The sequence below is a fragment of the Stegostoma tigrinum genome, chromosome 8, assembly GCF_030684315.1.
Source record: "Stegostoma tigrinum isolate sSteTig4 chromosome 8, sSteTig4.hap1, whole genome shotgun sequence".
In the NCBI taxonomy this organism is placed as follows: domain Eukaryota; kingdom Metazoa; phylum Chordata; class Chondrichthyes; order Orectolobiformes; family Stegostomatidae; genus Stegostoma; species Stegostoma tigrinum.
This window is the reverse complement of record NC_081361.1, coordinates 73,074,962-73,096,275: the sequence shown is the minus strand read 5'-3', so window position 1 is coordinate 73,096,275 and position 21,314 is coordinate 73,074,962. Positions and strand designations below refer to the sequence as shown.

General features: G+C 40.9%; 1 protein-coding gene across 1 annotated transcript in view; it reads left to right on the top strand.

The window, feature by feature from the left end:
- Positions 1-5,589: 5,589 nt before the first annotated feature.
- Positions 5,590-21,314, top strand: part of LOC125456332 (uncharacterized) — a 40,464-nt gene continuing 24,739 nt past the window's right edge. The window contains exons 1-4 of the mRNA XM_048539365.2: positions 5,590-5,650; positions 7,724-7,838; positions 13,784-13,863; positions 17,482-17,561. Coding sequence (XP_048395322.1) covers positions 5,590-5,650; positions 7,724-7,838; positions 13,784-13,863; positions 17,482-17,561 — 336 coding nt within the window. The remainder of the gene's footprint in view (positions 5,651-7,723; positions 7,839-13,783; positions 13,864-17,481; positions 17,562-21,314) is intronic.

The window sequence follows — 21,314 nt, the reverse complement described above, 5'->3', positions numbered from 1 at the left end:
AAGAAGGGTCCCAATCCAAAACGTCAGCTTTCCTGCTCCTTTGATTGCCTGGCCTGCTGCATTCCTCCAGATCCACACTGTGTTATCTCCATTAAAGTGAATATCTGTTTATGCAAAAATTAAGTATCTTTTACCCTGAAAGAAATATTTGGAAGACACATTCATATTCTATGCATACTCATCAGTACAAAATTCCAAGGCATTATCTTACCTGTTTTCAGCTTTTAATATGTATGTACAAGTTCTTTATGATTGTATCATGTATTCAAAATGGTGAAGCCTGGATTTTCTTTCTTAAAACCATTAATAAGAGGAAAATAGCACAGTATGCTATTGATACAATTTTACTCCATCAAATGGCCATCAGAATTTCACACACAGCATATTGTAATAATGAATGAAATCTGATCTGAACCCACATGGTATATGTAAACAGGAACAAGTCAGAATTATCTCAATTTCCCCATTAGAGGCTTGGTTGCGCAACGCTACTGTAGTTGCATTGGTGGAAGCAACAGTGTGTCATCCCTAGCACAGATATTTGACAAAGGAGACTATTGGCGAAGAGCTTTATTATACATGCTTCAAGAGATTTTCTCCGACACTGGTTGTTTGTGGCCAGGAGCTTTGCAATTCCTCCAGATTATCTCACAAGGTGTAATTTGTGGAGTGAATGAATAATTTTCTGTATGGGCCCTTCACTTCCTTTGTTACAAAAATAAGGTGAACAAGGAAATGGAAGAGGGTAGACTGATGAAATGTAGAATCACAGAACACAATTGATTCAACAACGTTAATGACAGCCCATATAGTTCTCCATGTGCTCCTATCTGTGTTATATGCACTAGGTTTTTAGAATTCTGCTTCCCAATGCATCCACGTTCCCCTCCCCCTCATATACACTCCTGAAGACTTATGTCTGTGCCAACAGAATTACAGCCCATCTCAAAAAGGACCACAGGCTTAATAATAGTTGTTAAGTGACTAGAGCGTTGAAATGTTATTCCAGCACTGTGGAAAGCACAGTCACAGAAATCAATCAATAAATCAAAGTGGTGGATGTTCTATTTGGGTGGGCCTTACACTCTGTCTTCCTCAAAGGACCCTGCCAAGTGTCAAAAAAGGGAGCAAGCTTTCCTCAAGTAGCAGGATTACCAAGAGACTGGATGAAAGTTCTGAAACTTGTGTGAAAGCCTGAGTGAGGTCCCATTAAATCTTATCATAGTCATTGGGTCATACAACATAGAAACTAGCCCTTTGGCCCATCATATCAATACCAACCAATAAACACCAACCTACTCTAATCCTATTTACCTACACTTGGTCCATAGCCTGCTGTACCCTGGCATTTTTAGGGTTCATCCAGATAGTTCTTAAATGTTATGAGTGTATCTGCCTTCACCACTCTCTCAAGCAGAAAATTCCATATTTCTACTATTCTCTGGGTGAAAACATTCTTTCTTAGATCTCCTCTGAACCACTTAACCCTCTCAAACTTATGCCCTCTGATCTAGACACATCTGCCACACAGAAGACATTCTTACGATCTAATCTGTCTATACCTCTCATATTTTAGGGAAAATGACATTATTCTGTTATTCACAGTCAGTCTGTCCTACCAACCATGTGATTTTGCATGTGGATACTTGTTAACTAGGTAAGTGCTGTGTTATTCAGTAACAAACTCCATATACCTTGAAGAAGCAGATCATTGATTTGCATGAATTAGTTGAATAGTGGAATGCCCACTATTCTTGTTGGATGTCACCCATTTTAGGGGTTCTCAACTTCTTCAGTCAGACGTCCCTTCCCCCATCCAATATCACAAAACAAAAACCCATAAACCCTTTGTAACATGACACAATTAGTTTTACTTTTCAAAGTTTAGTTATACAATTCGTAATGCATACAAGTTTAAATTTTATTTTATATGAATCTTGCTTCTGGTGCTGAGCAACAACTCTGTCGATGTATTTAACTTTTACAACAGTATCTTTAAAAAGTACTGTTCATCCAGGCTCAGTTACATTTACACTAATAAATTGTTACTTGGGATCATAGAGTTTTGTGTAGGTCATGGGCTAATGTGAAAGATTGTGATGTGATGACAATATCAACAGGTTCATTATCCAAAGGTCTAGGCTAATGAGTACAAATTCCATCCTGGCAACTGGTGCACTTGAACATATGTTAGTTTTTAAAAATATAGAATTGAGACCTTGTCTGAATAATGATGACGTGAAACTACCATCAATTTTCGGGAAAACCCATCTGGTTCACTAATGTCCTTCAGGGAAGAGAATCTGCAATCCTCACCTGGTCTGGCCGACATGTGATTCCAGACCCACAGCAATGTGGGTCACTCTTGACTGCCTCTGATGTAGTCTGACAAGCAATTTAGTTCATGGGCAACAAATGCCGACCTAGCCAGCAACACCCACATCCCATGCAAGTCTAAAAGTAAAGGGGAGTAGGTTATAATTTTGTGATTGATAAACTGTCTCTGCGAATTCGTAGACTGTTACTGTGAGTTTAGTATTCTGTCCTAACATATTGTTGATCGACTGTCAGTTAGAGTTGTAGACTGTCACTATGTAGGAATCTGTCACACTGAGGATGTTGGAAGATAATGTGTAATGTCCATAACATCTCTCACTTCTCCTTTAGTCTACTATTGAATCAGACTGGTCACATCATCTGAGGTTCTACAATGTCTCCTTAACAGGAATGGATAGATGACCATGGATTACTGCAGTCAAGCAGTAGTTCCAGCTTAGACTAAATTGATATTGTACTGATGGTGGGAAGTACCTTGTGATGAGAAAGGTAAAACTCTATGCCCTGGCTCCTGTAACATTTGGAAATTGGAATTAAATTTACAGTAAATTGTCTATGCAACAGAGGCAGTGGAGATATTTAAACTTTTTGCAGGAAATCGCCCTTAAAGAAGACTTACCTGACATCCATCAGCATAGTACACAAGACCATAAAAGTATTAAAGATAGGGTCAGAACTAGGCCATTCAGCCCATTGAGTCTGCTCTACCATTCAAGTATGGTGGATATGTTTCTGAACCCGATTCTCCTGCCTTCTCCCTATAACACTTGATTGTCTTATTAATCAAAAACCTGTCTACTTCTGTCTTAAATATATTCAATGACTTGGCCTCCACAGCCTTCTGCAGTCATGAGTTCCATAGACTCACCACCCTCTGGCCGAAGACATTTCTCTTCATGCCAGTTCTAAAAGGTTACCCCTTCACTCTGAGGCTTTGCCCACAGTTCCTAGTCTCTCCTGTGAGTGAAAATATCTTTTCCACATCTACTCTGTCCAAGCATCTCACTATTCTCTAAAATTCAATGAAAGCCTCCATCCATCTTTCTAAACTCCATCAGGCACAGACCCAGAGTCCTTAACTGCTCAGCTCATGACAAGCCCTTCAACCCCAGGAAGATTCTTGTAAACCCCCTCTGGATGTCCCCTCCTCCAATGCCAGCACATTCTTCCTTAAATAACGGGCTCAAAACTGCTCCTAATATTCCAAATGCAGGCTGATCAATACATGCCTGCTCTTGTATTTTAGCCCTCTCATTTGCTGTCATAACTGCCAAACGAAACTGTGTGTTAATGTTAAGAGAATCCTGAAAAAGATCTCCCAAATCCCTTTGTGTTTCAAATTTCCAAAGTTTTTCCCCATTTAAAAAACAGTCTATGCCTCTATTCTTTCTACAAAAGTGCATAATCTCACATATTTCCCACATTGTATTCCAACTGTTACTTCTTTGTCCACTCTCCTAACCTGCCTTTCTGCAGACTTCCTGCTTCCTCAACACCACTTGTCCCTCCACCTACCTTTCTGTTATCTGCAAACTTAGCAACAATGTCCTCAATTCCTTTGTCCAGATTGTTACTGAATAATGTGAATAGTTGTGGACCCAACATTGACCTCTGCGGAACTCCACTAGTTCACCAGCTGCCACCCTGGAAAATACTCCTTTATCCCCATTCCCTGCCTTCTGCCAGTCAGCCAATCCTCTATCCATTGCTATTACCTTGCCTCTAACACCATGGGTGCCTATCTTAATTCACTTCCTCTGGTGCAGAACACTGTTAGAGTCCTTCTGGAAATCCAAATAGATCATATCCACTGGCTCTCCATTGTCTAACTTGCTCACTACCTCCACAAAAAACTAACAGATTTGACAGGCATGACTGCCCCTTGATGAAGCCATGCTGACTCAGCTCTTTTTTATCATTTCTTTCCAAGTATTCCACAGTCTCATCCTTCATAATGTACTCTAAAATCTTACCAATGCCTGAAGTCAGGCTAACCGCCCTGTAGTTTCCTTCTGCCTCACTTCCTTCTTAAACAGTGGTGTTACATTGGCTTCTTTCTAGTCCTCTGGGACCATCCCTGACTCCAGTGATTCCTGAAAGATTGCCACTAAGACCTGTGCAATCTCCTTACCTATCTCCTTCAGAACTCTGGGGTGTAGCCCATCTGGTCTGGGTAATTATCCATCTTCGAATCTTTTAGCTTCCCTCACACCTTCTTCTTAGTGATAGCCTATGCGGTCATGTTTGCCCTCTGACTCTTGAAGTTCTGGTATGCAGAATTCCCTAGAACCCAGAAAAGTCATTACAGAGAAAGCAATTAATATGCTGAAACCCCATTTTGGATGCGTTGATAGGTCTGGAGGATCCTTATAGCACAGCGCAGAAAGGATTTCACAAACGATCATTAACTGCTGCATTCTGCATAATTGTACATCTTCCAGATTAGGAGGAGAATGAGGACGTAGGTGAAGAAGAACCCTCTTCATCAACAAATCATTTGAAGGATGACCAGGAATGTGAAACAGAGTTTCTCAAAAACCTTTTGCAAGTGCTGGAGTCAAAAATGTCAGGAAATAGTCCGCAGTAATTCTCAATAAGGAACAATCATGGCTTTCATATTAGTCCATATGATACTAAAGTAGCTCCATGCAATAAACCTTTGACCCTTTCAGCAATAAGTGTGCTCTTCACTGTATTACCATAGAGAACAAGGGGCCACTTTATTCATTCTCATAATGCACAAATACATACTTGAGCTGACTATTTCCAGCTTCACAGAGAATGCCATGCAGTTTGTAAAGAACATCTGTTCCTAACCATTGAATTCAACATGAGCTCCTTCAATGTCAGGAGAATGACTTGGATGCTTCCGCTAATGCCTCCAGTGACTGAGGTGGCACTTGTCTCAGTGATATCGCTGACCCTGATTATTATCACCCAGCTGTGAATATCTTGTGCTTGCAAGGAGCACCGGGCCCATCTCTAAAGCTTCTTTGTATTGAAATCATCAAACTCAGTGCTATGTTGCTGCTCCAACATCAACCCAATCCAACTGGTAACTAGAACTATCATCATGAAATCTTTAAAGTTTGCAAAGCATTTCTTCAACTTAGACAAATAAATGAAAGAATATTTGTATCAATTGAAATGTATCACATTTGTCTGTGGTGAAGCAGCAATAACTTATTAACTTATTCTCTTTTCAACAAATTCAAAGCTGTAGGAGATTATATTCTTACTGCGCCACACACGATGGGCTGTATTATAAGTCTCCCAGATCCACTTGTTGCAGAGGTCAGAATGGAATTTGTCGGTAAGCAACTGATTAGACTTTTACCTAGATCTGTATAAAACTAGAATTATATTGAATACAGCGATCTCATCATTACTGGAGACTCAGCATTTTGAATAGAGGTTTATTATTTACACATTAGCCTCTGGGATGCAGATTTGAATCAACTGAGCGTGATGGAATAAAGGATTCTGTCAATGTTGCCACAAGGAACTGACTTTGGATGGTCTTGACCTAATGAGCATTAGGTCACATCATTAAGCTGCCCTATTTAGATCCATGCTAGGAAATTTTAAATCATCACCATTGATGAAAAAAAACAATCAATTCTGCTTCCATAAATTAAGATAATCTACTTAGATATCTACTTGAGATAATCAGCAAAAGAACCTGAGGAAAGAGGACTTTTTTTTAAACCTAGCAAATTGCTGTGATTTAGAAATCAGTAATGTAAGTGCATTGGCATTAGATTCAGCAATACCTTTTGTTGTGCACAGAAAGAAATAGGATTTGCAGGACTCTGGGGGGAAAATGGTATTAATTGGATCCTTCAGAAAGCTCAAACAAGCATAATGAGTTGCATAGCCTTCTGAACTGTGAAATAGGTTTTCACAGAAACAACTGAACCCATGTGGAAATTTCACTTCCACTGAATTTGGGACAACTAACTGTGTATATTATTTTTGTTGGAACTTTCAGATCACTGATTGAATACTAAGCTCAGCAATGCAAAGGTCTGTCTCTCCTCTCCAAATGGAGTTCTCAGGAACTCTTCCTGTGTTTCCCACAGTTGCAGATGTCAAGGTGTCCCAAGTGCCAGCTACAGCCTTTCGTACTAAAATAGCCTGTGATTTGGTTTGGTAGTCTAGTCCACATTCCCCACAACTTGCACTTATTCAATGGTACTGGTTTTCTAAAAGCTGCGACCCCATTTTTCACCCTAAAATGGGGCTCAGTTAATGTCCTGGGACAATGATGACTTCCTCCTTTTTCTTTCCATTCTTATGTTTGTCTGCTCTAACAGTAAATGCAGCCTGTAAGTCATATCAATGGCTGAATTCTCCCCTAAACAAGTTCGTTTAGAACTCTTTAATAACATGAATTTGATTTCTGAATAGATTAGGTAGAATCCTACAGGGTAGCCTTCACCCTTGCTGCGGCCACCTTCCTTCTCTCCAAAGCACCCGGTCATAGTTGAAACACAGAGTCAGGAAACTGACAAGCTGGCTGGAGCTGATATTTTCATTCCATGCCTGCATCATGTCTGTCCTGGTGGGACTCAAAAATTTTGTTGCTCCAATTCATAAGATACATGTTATTTTTCATAAATTTTCAATATATCAAACATCAAATTTGAAAAATAGATTTTCATCTACTTCTTTGTCTTTCCGTAATCAGAGACAAGTATTTTCACCAGTTAAATTAGTCACAGTTAAAGGCAGCCATGTGAATTTTATAGTTTACCTGCTATGATGTCAATTAAGTATTATCTGGAAGGAAAGACATGAAGTGAGTCATGGCCATAATAAGGAAGAGTAAAATTCTTATGTTTATAAAATTTCAAAACCCACCCGTTTCCTTCCTTGATTTTTGTAGAACCTAACCTAATATTTATGTACTATAGTCCTGATATCCACTAACAATAACTTCACAATTGCAATATTGGAAAATGGATTTTTTTTGTCAGATTAACCAGCCACCTTCTTTTATGATCGTGTTCAATCAATACATTAAGTCTTCATGATTCCTCACTAAGAGCTTATCCTGGCACTTGCATCTTCCATCAGCAACTTCATATTTATAGGCAGGGTGGCCTTGATCTTTCTGTTTGATTAAACTAACCACCTTACTGTTAAATACTTTATTTTATATAAACTAACATTGCTGTAACCAAATAATTGGATCCTTCTTGCACTGATAATTAGAATAATTCTAACAAATCTGACCAAAAAGTTAAGAACTACTATACTTCAAATAGTATTCACCATGAAACATTTTCAAGCTGCTTAGAGATTTGAGGAGTGCTAAGTAAGTAAATATATATTATTTTTCTTTGTATTTTGCAATATTTTAAATATGGACAATTTATTGTAGCTAACAACAGTTCAGAATTTGATGATCACAAACATTATATCTACATGGATCTGCGACAGCTGGAATGGGATGAAGCACAAAGCTACTGGAAACAAAAAATTGCGATGAGAGATCGGTAAATCTAACCGTAGCATTTTATTTATAATGTTTTGCAATATAACAAAAATGCTAATAAGAAAGAGTGCCTCAATCTTTTTCACAATTTCTAGCCAAGCAACTTTTGATCTCGGTGCTTTTGTGTATTGTATATTACAGCATTGCTGCAGTTCTGTGGTACATCAGAGAATATGGCTTCTCTTATTTATCTTTATTGCATTCATGTTGGTACTTCTATAATTAGTTTTGTTTTTCCTTCTGCATTTTTCTCTGTCAGCTTTTGTTTGTTTCTTTAGCTCCACTGTGCTGCTTTATTTTCACCTTCTACTTCTTTCATGTGAGCAGTTTAGGTCAAAGAAGATGTCAAGAGTTGCAGAGTGAAATCCTCGAAGGGCTTCCTTCCAAAAACCTTTTTCCTCATCACTCATGCTCATTCCTTCTCTTTGCTCATATCTTTGTACTTACTCTTCCCTTCCTTCAATACTCTCATTACTATTGCTTACCCTACTTACTCTCATTGCTGTTCCTCTCTGATCCACATACAGTACCAAATAACGGTGTCCTTTCATTGCTGTCATTCATACCACTGTTCACCCTGAAAACACTCCTCTTTTAAGCAGACGCCTCAATTTTACATGGCCGACGCTGACAGAACCCCGCCCACGGCCGACGACCTCATCGTTCCGCCCACAACCTCCACAGCCAGCAACCCCGGAGTAGACAGCCACACTGAGCCCTGCCGAATCTTCACCATCCCCGCAGACCTCCCACTGACTGAGGACGAACGGTCAGTCCTAAGCAAGGGGCTCACCGTTGTCCCCCTACAACCACACATCAACGAATACCAGTCACGTTTGGACATAGAGCAGTTTTTCTGCCGGCTTCGCCTCCACGCTTACTTCTTCAACGGGGAGCTTAACCCTCCCTCCACTGACCCCTTCACCCGCTTCCAACACAAGTCCTCCTCCTGGACAACAACCCCAGGCCTCCTACCTTCCCTCGACCTCTTCATCTCCAACTGCCGTCAAGACATTAACCGCCTCAACCTCTCCACCCCTCTCACCCACACCAACCTCTCCCCCGCAGAATGGGCAGCCCTCCGCTCCCTCTGCTCCAACCCCAACCTCAGCATCGAACCCGCAGACAAGGGTGGCTCAGTGGTAGTATGGCGCACTGACCTCTATATCGCAGAGGCCAAATGCCAGCTCTCCGACACCTCCTCCTACCGCCCCCTTGATCATGACCCCACCCTCGAGCACCAAACCATCATCTCCAACACCATCCATGACCTCATCACCTCAGGGGACCTCCCATCCACCGCCTCCAACCTCATTGTTCCCCAACCCCGCACGGCCCGTTTCGATCTCCTTCCCAAAATCCACAAACCTGCCTGCCCTGATCGACCCATTGTCTCAGCCTGTTCCTGCTCTACCGAAATCATCTCCACCTATCTGGACTCCATTTCCTCCCCTTTGGTCCAGGAACTCCCTACCTACGTCCGTGACACCACTCACGCCCTCCACCTCCTCCAGGACTTCCAATTCCCTGGCCCCCAACACCTCATTTTCGCCATGGACGTCCAGTCCCTATACACCTGTATTCCTCATGCAGATGGCCTCAAGGCCCTCCGCTTCTTCCTGTCCCGCAGGCCCGACCGGTCCCCGATCGAACTCGTCCTCACCCTCAACAAATTCTCTTTCGATTCCTCCCACTTCCTACAGACTAAGGGGGTGGCCATGGGCACCCGCATGGGCCCCAGCTATGCCTGCCTCTTTGTAGGTTACGTGGAACAGTCCCTCTTCCGCACCTACATAGGCCCCAAACCCCACCTCTTCCTCCGTTACATTGATGACTGTATCGGCGCCGCCTCTTGCTCCCCACAGGAACTCAAACAGTTCATCCACTTCACCAACACCTTCCACCCCAACCTCAAGTTCACCTGGGCCATCTCCAACACATCCCTCACATTCCTGGACCTCTCAGTCTCCATCTCAGGCAAGCAGCTAGTAACTGATGTCCATTTCAAGCCCACAGACTCCCACAGCTACCTAGAATACACCTCCTCCCACCTACCCTCCTGCAAAAATTCCATCCCCTAGTCCCAATTCCTCCGCCTCTGCCACATCTGCTCCCAGGATGAGGCATTCCACTCCTGCACATCCCAGATGTCCAAGTTCTTCAAGGACCGCAACTTTTCCCCCACAGTGGTTGAGAACGCCCTTGACTGCGTCTCCTGCATTTCCCGCAACACACCCCTCACACCCCGCCCCCGCCACAACTGCCCTAAGAGGATCCCCGTCGTTCTCACACACCACCCACCAACCTCCGGATACAACGCATCACCCTCCGACACTTCCGCCATCTACAATCCGACCCCACCACCCAAGACATTTTTCCATCCCCCCCTTTGTCTCCCTTCTGGAGAGACCACTCTCTCCGTGACTCCCTTGTTCGCTCCACACTGCCCTCCAACCCCAACACACCCGGCACCTTCCCCTGCAACTGCAGAAAGTGCTACACTTGCCCCCACACCTCCTCCCTCACCCCATCCCAGGCCCCAAGATGACTTTCCACATTAAGCAGAGGTTAACCTGCATATCTGCCAATGTGGTATACTGTATCTATTGTACCCAGTGTGGCTTCCTCTTCATTGGGGAAACCAAGCGGAGGCTTGGGGACCGCTTTGCAGAACACCTCCGCTCGGTTCGCAATAAACAACTGCATGTCCCAGTCGTGAACCATTTTTAACTCCTCCTCCCATTCTTCAGACGACATGTCCATCATGGGCCTCCTGCAGTGCCACAATGATGCCACCCGAATGTTGCAGGAACAGCAACTCATATTCCGCTTGGGAACCCTGCAGCCATATGGTATCAATGTGGACTTCACAAGCTTCAAAATCTCCCCTTCCCCCACTGCATCCCAAAACCAGTCCAGCCTGTCTCTGCCTCCCTAACCTGTTCCTCCTCTCACCCATCCCTTCCTCCCACCTCAAGCCGCACCTCCATTTCCTACCTACTAACCTCATTCCACCTCCTTGACCTGTCCGTCTTCCCTGGACTGACCTATCCCCTCCCTACCTCCCCACCTATACTCTCCTCTCCACCTATCTTCTTTTCTCTCCATCTTCGGTCCGCCTCCCCCTCTCTCCCTATTTATTCCAGAACCCTCTCCCCATCCCCCTCTCTGATGAAGGGTCTAGACCTGAAATGTCTGCTTTTGTGCTCCTGAGATGCTGCTTGGCCTGCTGTGTTCATCCAGTTCCACACTTTGTTATCCCCCTCAATTTTACTGTCAACTTTTGTGTTTCACTTCCAGGAGGAATTGCTTGCTTTCAAAATTTAACTTAAAATGATTTAAAAATGGCCAAATTTAGATTATTGAAAATCTATTTGTCTGGACACCTCTGTCTAGTTCTTTATGTCTCTCTCTGCCATTTTTACTCTCTTCAGTCTGCTCGGAATTTAAGTCATATATAAGCATTGAGCTTTGATCCCAACCTCTTCCTTATGCTGCCTCTAGATGACCTTATCTGCATGCCCAGCTTCTACACATGCACAAATGATTTCTATGAATATCTTTGGACCATCTAGCATGACCCGTGCATTGCCTCTATCAAACTGCTTGTCTGTTATCCAGTATTAGATGAGCTGCATTTTCCTCCAGCTGAATATTGGAACGATTAAAGCTATTAACCAAATTTTGCAATCAGCATTGCAGCAAGAGTGTTTGTAGATGGCCTCGAAGAATGTTGGCTTTAAATCTTGAGTGATAGCTTTGGCATGGATTTTGTCCTTTCCCAATGCTAGTTTATATCAGATGCTAAGATAACACATCTCTTGATGTACAGCGCAGCAGTGATGTCAGCAAGCAGGCATATTGGTAACCTAACAAGTTGAAGTAGCCACATACAGCAAACCAGCCAATCAATTTATAAGTAGTTACTATTATTAAATTCAATTTAAATTTTCAATAATAAGACAAATGACTACAACCATGTTAACAAAGAAGTTAGAATAAAGATAGATGCATTACTTTCCAAAGTGAAAACGTAATTAAAAATGAAAGCAAATTAAATTATGAAATTTTGTATAATTTTGTATAATTTAAGGACCTATGAGACTATTTAGCAGAAATTATGAAGCTCAGATCCCATTAAAAACCTACTTTCACTTCAATCAACAAGGTGATTTTCTTGAGTGTTTGCCACAGAGTATCGGCGACGAGTCAAATTTCAGTTCAATTGATTTCTATTAAATGTGTTCAGCAGCAAGGACCCACCATGCAGAGAAGCATGTAATCACAAACAGCTAATCCCTAGTTTCCAGATTACCATACATACGTGTCGCCCAAAGTTGATGTCAATTTCAGCAAACATCGATAGTTTTCAGGCAATTGTCATCAGCTTAAGCGTAGTCCCCATTCCCTTCCTTGCCAATTGCCTCAGGTTGAATCAGCTTCTCTGAACTTTAGCATCTTCTGTCGAGTCTGTTCCAAATGTTCAACTCCATATTCTGGTGCATGGACAAAGACCATATGGCCTCCTTCTGTGCCATAACACTCTGTGATATTCTTAACAAAGACTGCCCGTTTCCATCTTTAATTTGCTGGGTTTTTATCTCAAGAGGGTTGGAATATAAAAGCAGCGAAGTGCTTCTGAGGCTTTATAAGGCTCTAGTTAGGCCCCATTTAGAATACAATTTTGGGCCCCACACCTCAGGAAGGACATACTAGCCCTGGAGCATGTCCAGCAAAGATTCACACGGATGATCCCTGGAATGGTAGGTTTAACGTATGATGAATGGCTGAGGATCCTGGGATTGTATTCATTGGAGTTTAGAAGGTTGAGGGGAGATCTAATAGAAACTTACAAGATAACGCATGGTTTAGAAGGGGTGGACGCTAGGAAGTTGTTTCCGTTAGGCGGGGAGACTAGGACCCGTGGGCACAGCCTCAGAATTAGAGGGGGTAAATTTAAAACTGAAATGAGACGACATTTCTTCAGCCAGAGAATGGTGGGCTTGTGGAATTCATTGCCGCAGAGTGCAGTGGAGGCCGGGACGTTGGATGCCTTCAAGGCAGAAGACGACAAATTCTTGATCTCAAAAGGAATCAAGAGCTACGGGGAGAGTGCAGGGAAGTGGTGTTGAAATGCCCATTAGCCATGATTTAAATGGCGGAGTAGACTTGATGGGCTGAATGGCCTTACTTCCACTCCTATGTCTTATGGTCTTGTGGTCTTATGGTCTTTTTGCCCCAACCCAATGAAACCCTTAGTTATTTAAAAGATCTCCTAGTTGGCTATCTATCTTTCACCATTCATAAACTTCAGTGAGTTTAAAGCTCTGCTGCTACAATCATATTCACCGTTATTGACCAATATTAGTTTCCAAACTCCAAACCATTAGATTTTAAATTTCCAAGTTTGAGCTTAAAACTCTGAATAACCTAAATTGCTCACCGTCTTCTCCACTTTTACAAGCCATCCACCCTGAAGTACAGTTCCTGGAGTCCTTCTGCCTCTTTTGCCCACTCTTAGTTGCTACACAATCCACCATCTCAGCTCTATGTTCTGGATTTCCCTCTTTCTACCACTCCACCTTTTCATCTCATTCCCCTGTTGCTAGACCGATCTTAAAGCCTATTTATTTGGACAAGCTTTTGGGTACTCATCCTGGGGAGTTGTGCAATTCAGGGATAAAGCAAGCTGGTTGGCCTTTCAGTTAAAATGCTCATTACCTGACCTATATGACTATTACTTGTCGTTTATTATCTGAAGCCTTGTTGTTGTTAAACTCCTGCAGTAGGATACTTCATATCACTCAATTTTGCTAGGGTTCCTTATTGCCATACTTGCTTGAACATTGGATGCAATTTTTTCAATGTGATAATTGTTTCATGGCCACATATTTTATGCATTGTAATTCCATGCACTAATGACAATAATAATGATTATTAATGCAGATTCACTTCATGGGCACCTGCAGAAGAAGGTGTTGACTTGAAATACGCAAACGAAGGTACAACTGATAACAATCTGACCTGTAAGTGCAACTAGTCAGTAATCTAACAAAGTCAGCCCTGCAACAAATGCTTCACTTACCAATGTTCCCAGTTGCAATGTGATGAACCATTCAAGTGCTAACTGGCAATATTTAAAACTTGGCAATGCAGGTCCTCATTCTCACTGAGGAACATGAATGGTAGCAGGCACTAGGCTCAAAACCGAGAAAAAACAGTTCTTGAAGATTGAGAGTTAACTGTCAGGCAAAGCTATGCTTCATTTAAATTTTAAATCAGTATATCTGGTCTGTTTCATCAAGACATTGCCCTGAGAAATTAGCCAAAGAATGGCTGCCACCAGTTTTGTTCAGTTTTGAAACATGTGCATCATGCATACATGTTCATTCATCTGCAGAGGACCCTCTGTGCAGATATACGTAGTTTCCAATGTATATATGCTCCAAAGTCTGGCAGATCATATCAAACAGGCACAGCCCTTTGGCAGTTCGCAACAGTCAAAACACTAAACCTAACTCATTCAAAACTCACAACAATGCACAACATTCAATGTAGTTCTATGTTAAATAATCCTAAAGCTGTGAAGAATTACACAGGTCAACAAATTAAAGACTGTCAGTCAGGCTCAATGTGTGATGCACTTGCATCTATTACAGGATACATATACACAGGGGCCTGTTCTTTACAGGTCGATGGAAAATGTGTACACACTGCATTTATTTCAACACAACAAAATAGTTGAAAGCCATTCTCTAGATCATTTCTCAGATGAGTGCTTTGACTAATTTCAGTCAACCTGTCTGGTGTTAAATTTAAACAAAGTTTGGCAATTAACTGTCATTCATCATTATCTGAAAGGTTGTCTATGGCTATGGCTTTACAAATCAGAGTCCACTTGCCAACCAATCAGGTCTCAACTCTCATATTTAAATGTAGTTTTCTCTTTATTTTGGTATTTCTCGTCAATTGTTCTGGTGAGTACAAGAACGTAAAGCTTTGACAAACTGCGTCATTCTTCAGCAGTCCGCAAGTTCTGTACTACCAAACCACAATAAGTGGTTTTGGGGATGGAAATATACCATTCATATCAGGTCTGATGTATGTATGGTTAGAGACAAAAAAAACTGTAGATGCTGGAATGCAAGGTAGACAAATAGGAGGCTGGAAGTATACAGCAAGCCAAGCTGCATCTGGAGGGACAGGGCAGTCAACATTTCTAGTATAACCAAAGAGTTGAAGAAGGATTATACCTGAAACATTGACTGCTCCTTTCTTCCAACTGCTGCCTGGCTTGCTAGGTTCTTCCAGACCTACATATGTCTGCAGACTACAACAATTAGGTTCATTCTGGTCTGCCCTCTGAAATGGTCTAGCAAGCCACTCATTTCAAGGTCGAGTAGAAATGGGTAGTAAATGCTGACCTTGCCACATACCATCCACGTGCCATGAGAAAATAAAGAAAAAAAGGCAAAGGACAAAAAAAAAGAGATTTGGTGGGTAATTCTAGTTGAAAGAAATAGTGCTTTTACAGGGGTGACAGACTGAATAAACTCTTTCAGTACTGAGTTTCTATTATCAGCCTTCACTTACTGTGTAGTATAAGGAATCCGTTTAGAAATTAGCCACAAATTTGCAGTAATCCTAACACAGCAACAACATATGTGCTTCCAGTGGGATGGACACATATGGATTTGCTTTGCTCTAATTTCTTAAATCCTTAAGGACATGAATAGGCTCAGGCTGACTTGAGTTGTATTATTTCATCTCAGCCAGTGCTCTAATTCTTTTTTTCAGAGAACCATTTTCCCTCTCAACAGGTTCACATCAGTTTCTGTAAAGCAGAACTGCCCCCTCTGATCTGGAAGCTATATTTTTGATGGCAATTTCCTTTCAGCAGGTTTCATGGCCCGAAGGCTAACCTTAGTTCTAGTATTTAGTTTACTGAATCAGATTGAGTCTCTTGTGTTTGAATTGTGCCTTTAATTGGTAGATATTACATTGAGCATAATAACTAACACATTTGTGTATAAATAAATTAGGATACTAAACACAAAGCACTTCACAAGTACAGGAGAATGCACTACAAATTGTAAAATGAATGAGAAGAGTCTTTATGAATTGACTAATTAACCACAATAAACTTATTGAGAGGAACTGAAAATCTTTTCAGTGTTTACAAAGTTATTGTTTTTGTGAAGATAGTTCAACAACGTAACATCTTCAGATAAGTTGTGATCCGAGCCATTGACATTCACTGCAATAGCCCTACCATTTGTATCCTTCATTTAAGAGATTGTTAACACTGTCTTAAATAGTCTTTAAAGCTATTGCAAATTTTATGGGGTTCTTCTACAATTTTTCATTCTGGGACAATACTTGAACTCCATCAATGTAATAGAATTAGCTACCATAAATGTACATTGTTGCAGCTTCTATCAGACCTATTTGCAACCCAAAACTCTATTGCTGACTAGACTCAGTGAAAAGCATGCTCTATTAATTGACAGAACATAGAATTAAGCTAATGTTATTATTTTTCAATTTTTCTGTTTTAGTTTCCTGTTGCCTTACTGCTTCAACATATTATTCAACTGTAAATAAATTTGGACAAATTGATTTGCCTGTACACATTGGTTTGATGTCTGTTATTTTCTACCTGGCAGAGAATGGAACCTGCGGCATGGTGGCTCAGTGGTTAGTACTGCAGCCTCTCAGTGCCAGGAACCCAGGTTCGATTCCAGCCTCGGGCAACTCTCTGTGCAGAGTTTGCACGTTCTCCCCGTGTCTGCGTGGGTTTTCTCTGTGTGCTCTGGTTTTTTCCACAGTCCAAAGATGTGCAGGCTAGGTGAATGAGCCATGCTAAATTGCCCATAGTGTTCAGGGCCGTGTGGGTTATAGGGGGATGGGTCTGGGTGTGGTGCTGCAAGGGGTGGTGTGGACTTGTTGGGCCGAAGGGCCTGTTTCCACACTGTGGGGAATCTAGTCTTAATTCAAAGAATTAGAGTGATTACATAAGCACCATTAGACGAGAATTATTGTGCCCAAAAAAGCACAAATAATGGTGCAAATTTTTGATTTACAGGAGTGTCAGTGTGTTATGAAACCTAACCTTTCAACAATAAACACAAAACAAGAATCTTCACTGTTTAGAATGTTGTGAAACACTCCCCTTTCAATCATCATCGAGAGACATCCTAAGTAATAGATTTACAAATAGTTGAATGTTCTCAGATTAAAAAAAACAAAGGGAGCAAGAGACGTGAGCAACTTATTTTAACAGACCAGTCAAAATCGGTATTGTTTTAAATGTCAATGTTGAGCACAGCATGCAGCCTCTGCCAAAATAAGCATTTGTACTTGATGAACATGATCCCCATTTAAAGTTTTGTTCTAATATCTTTCGGAAAGATGTTTCTCGCTACAAACGAGTGTATTGGATCTCCTCAGCATTATGAATATAGGAAATTCAGGCAGATAGGATCATCCACCTGTAAGGGAGCCTGCTCAATTTTCCAATGAATTTGCTTCCATTTCACTTTCATTACCTCATGTGTTAGCGTTGGTACTCTTCCATAACTTAGCACTGCCTCTGCCAAATGATGAATGCCTGCCAGTTAGCCTTAATAATATTTATTTTTCAGGTGCACAAGAAGCACATGAAAAGTCCAAGGTTAAAAAGACACTCAGAAAGCATTCAGCAGCTGTTAAATCTGGGACAAAGGTTGGTTGAAGCAAGAAGGAATATAAACCAAATCATTGAGTGGTGTTGGGGTGGTGTAATGAAAATAGAGTCCAAATTGCTTCACTTCTGTTTTCAAAATTCAGTTCATCCACTGTGGCTTTCAATTTGATCTACTTAAATCCTTCTTGACTTTAAAGGAATACCTTTCACAGTATAAAAGCTGACAAATTCCTCAACTGTTCAAAATTAAATGACATATCCCTTTATTTTCAACAACTTAATAGCACAAGTAGTTGTCACAGAATAAAATGTGCAATACTATCAGTGATTCAATTTGTTAATCAGTCTCAGACATGTCCAATCTAGATCAATGACATAGTTGAGGAGGCATACTGAATTTTTTCCAAGTTTGCTCATCATGGAAACTTTGATGGGAATGTTAGTTTTGATGACAATGCAAAGAGGCCAATAAAGGATTTAGGCAAGTTAAACAAATCAACAAAAACATGGCTCATGGAATAGAATGTGGAGAAATGTGAAGCCATCCATTTTGGTAGGAAACATAGATAAGTCAAATATTTTAAATGGTGACAGACTGGGAAATACGAGTGAGAGAGATCAGCTAGATCTTGTACACAAATTGCAAAAAACATGCTGGTGCTGTGTGCAGTTGGGAAGACAAATTCTATGTTAGCCTTTGTCACAAAAGAATTTGTGTACAAGAGTAAAGAATGTTATGAGATCACCAAAGGTTTATGGTAGATATCAAGGGCTAAAAACAATAGAAGTCTAAGAGGAGTGTCAAAAGTGTAGAGGGTTACTTAAAAAAGAAATTAGGAGAGTGAAAAGTGGCACAGCAGAAATACTAGCAGGTAAAATAAATGAAAATCTAAAAGTCAATTTTAAGTATATTACAGGAAAGAGTATAACCAGGGAAAGAGTAGGGCTCCATTAGGGACAAAATGGCAATCTTAATGTGGAAACCAAGGATATTAGGTGAGGTTTTAAATGATTACTTTGTATCTGTATTCAACATTGAGAAGAACAAAGTGGGTATAGTAATCCCAGAGGGCAATTTTGATAAACTTAAACAAATTAGTATTGAGAAGGAAGCGATAATAGTGGTTTTAGCAGGCTGGTTGCTTCCAAAGCCCAAATGAGATGCATCCTAGGTTACTGTTGGAGGCAAGGAAGGAGATTGCATGGGCCTTGACATTAATTTGTAAATCCTCTCCAGATCCTAGAAAGATGTCAAACGATTGGAGGACAACTAATGTGGAACCATTATTCAAGATGGGTGGTAGGGATAAAGCAGGGAACAATAGGCCTGAGAATCTAACATCAGTAGTAGGGAAACTTTTGGAAAAATTCTGAGGGACAGACTTCATTTTCACTTAGAGAGACATGATTAAATGAAGAAAATCAGTATGGCTTTTCCAGAGGAAGACCATGTCTGTCAAATTTGATTCAGATTTTTGAGGGGCTGACTAGGTGTGTGGATGAAGGTAGCACAGCTGATGTAGTCCACATGATCTATGTTAAGTGCTTGGACAAAGTGTTGTGTGAGGCACTAGTCAAGAGGTAAGATCTAGGATAAATTGGCAAATTGGAACCAAAATTGGCTTATGATAGGAAGCTGAGGGTATTGGTTGAAGGTTGCTGTTACTAATAGAAGCCTGTGTCTAGTGGGCTCAAGGCTAGATCCTTGATGTTTGTTGTGTTAGGGGTGTCAGTTAGCTCAGTTGGCTGGATGGCCAGTTTGTGATGTAGAATGATGCCAAAAGCATGGGTTCAGTTCCCACGCTAGCTGAGGATACAAATGAAAGACTCTTCCTTCTCAACCTCTCCCTTCACCTAATATGTAGTGACAATCAGGTGAAACTTCCACCAGTCTCCACTCTACTGAGAGAGCAGCACTATGATCTGGTAAGACTATGGCATGTTTACCTTCACCTTGCATTAATAGTTTGGACACAAATATGAGAGGTTTTATCAGTAAATTAGCAGATGACAATGAAATTGATGGTGTGCTAAGTAGTGAGAAGAAAAGCTTTAGATATCAGGAAGACATAGACAGGCCAGTCAGAAGGCGGAACAATGGCAGGTGGAGTGTAATCCTGAAAAGGTTGTGAATCTGTGGAATTTGCTACCCTAAAGTGCAGTGGATGCTGGGACAGTGAGTAAATTTGAGGTGGAGTTAGACAGATTTTTAATTGGTAATGGGTTGAAGGGTTATGGGGAGAAGGCAGGAACTTGGGGGTGAGGAGCATATCAGCCATGATCGAATGATGGAGTCAGCTTTGATGGGCCAAATGGCCTAATTCTGCCCCTATATCTTATGAACTTTTTGCGTTAATTGTATCAGTTATCTGACCTACCTTGATGTCTAGTAAGGACTCAATGGACTGAGGTGCCTCTTTCCATGTTGTAATAGAGTTGATTGTGAACAGTCCTCATTTTTGCTATCTACCAGCTCACCCCAGTAACTCTATCAAAACTGTGAATTTGGCAAGGTAGTGATAGCAATGCATTTAAATGAAATAGCATTCATTAGAATTGCAGTTGAACTGAACTCTGGCGTGCCTGCATCTTCAAAACAGAAGAGAAGGAAAGTGGAAGAACAAACAAACTTCCTAGCTTTATTCCGCAGTTTGAGTATAACAGACAATGAATATCTAGTTTGCAAAATTAACCTATGTAGTACGTTCCACACTAATGCACAATACACCATACTACATATGGTAGCAATACTTACCATTCACTCATGGTGAATAGATTCTAGGGTGTCATTTAATCTACCAGTTTCTATACATTGGTAAGTATGATTTATGGCAGTCTTTACATGGAAAGGTTTATTAAAGGTTAAGTGCCATATCATTCGTTATCTATGAGTTTTCTGTTTTTAACCTTCATATTAGTCACATCCACAACTGTTCACAACATAAAAAACTTTGTTGGTAGAACGGGTGTCTAAGGCAAAAGCAGGGAAAAAGATTGGAGATGGTGGCATGGATCTCCGTAATAACAAATGATTTTGCAGAACCAAAAATGGTGAAGTTTCTTGCCTCGTTGTTTCACGACTGGTGTACTTCTAAAGTTTAACATATTTATTTTGAATGATGATGGCCTAGTGGAGCATAGGGAATGTATGGAATTAATCTAAAAGTGCCTCAACTTAGAGCTTAAAATAGTCTTGTTCCTCCTAAAAGAGAGTCATTTGCCTTGTATAATTAGTGAATCTCCAATCATAGGGTTATGATGTCTGCTGCTGTGACTACTGTATTTTAGAAATCTCTTCAATAAATTATTTTTCTACATATCATATGCTCCAAGACAACTTTCAAAGCTGTCAATGTAGCAAATTTGAACCTTGCTGAGCTTTTTTAGAAACTGTTCTAAAATGAAAACACTGTATCTAAGGATGTTTATTTATGCAGGATACTGGCATCTGTTCTTCGACGTGTGATTCTTTCTATTGTACCCATCTAAGGATGTTTATTTATGCAGGATACTGGCATCTGTTCTTCGACGTGTGATTCTTTCTATTGTACCCATGAAATTTAAGTGTTCTATTTTCCATATTAGCATGTACCAGGGAAAATACACGGTACAGTGGATGAGGTTGGAACTATATGGGTGAGCAAGATTTTAGAACTTTCAATCAGGATGGCAACCTCGTTCCAACAACTTTCTTTCAGTTTTAGCGGAGACATATTTGAATATTAATAAGAAACCTATGTGATGAAGTAAGGGATTTAATTGCTACAGGCAGCCAGTCAGTTATTGGTGCAG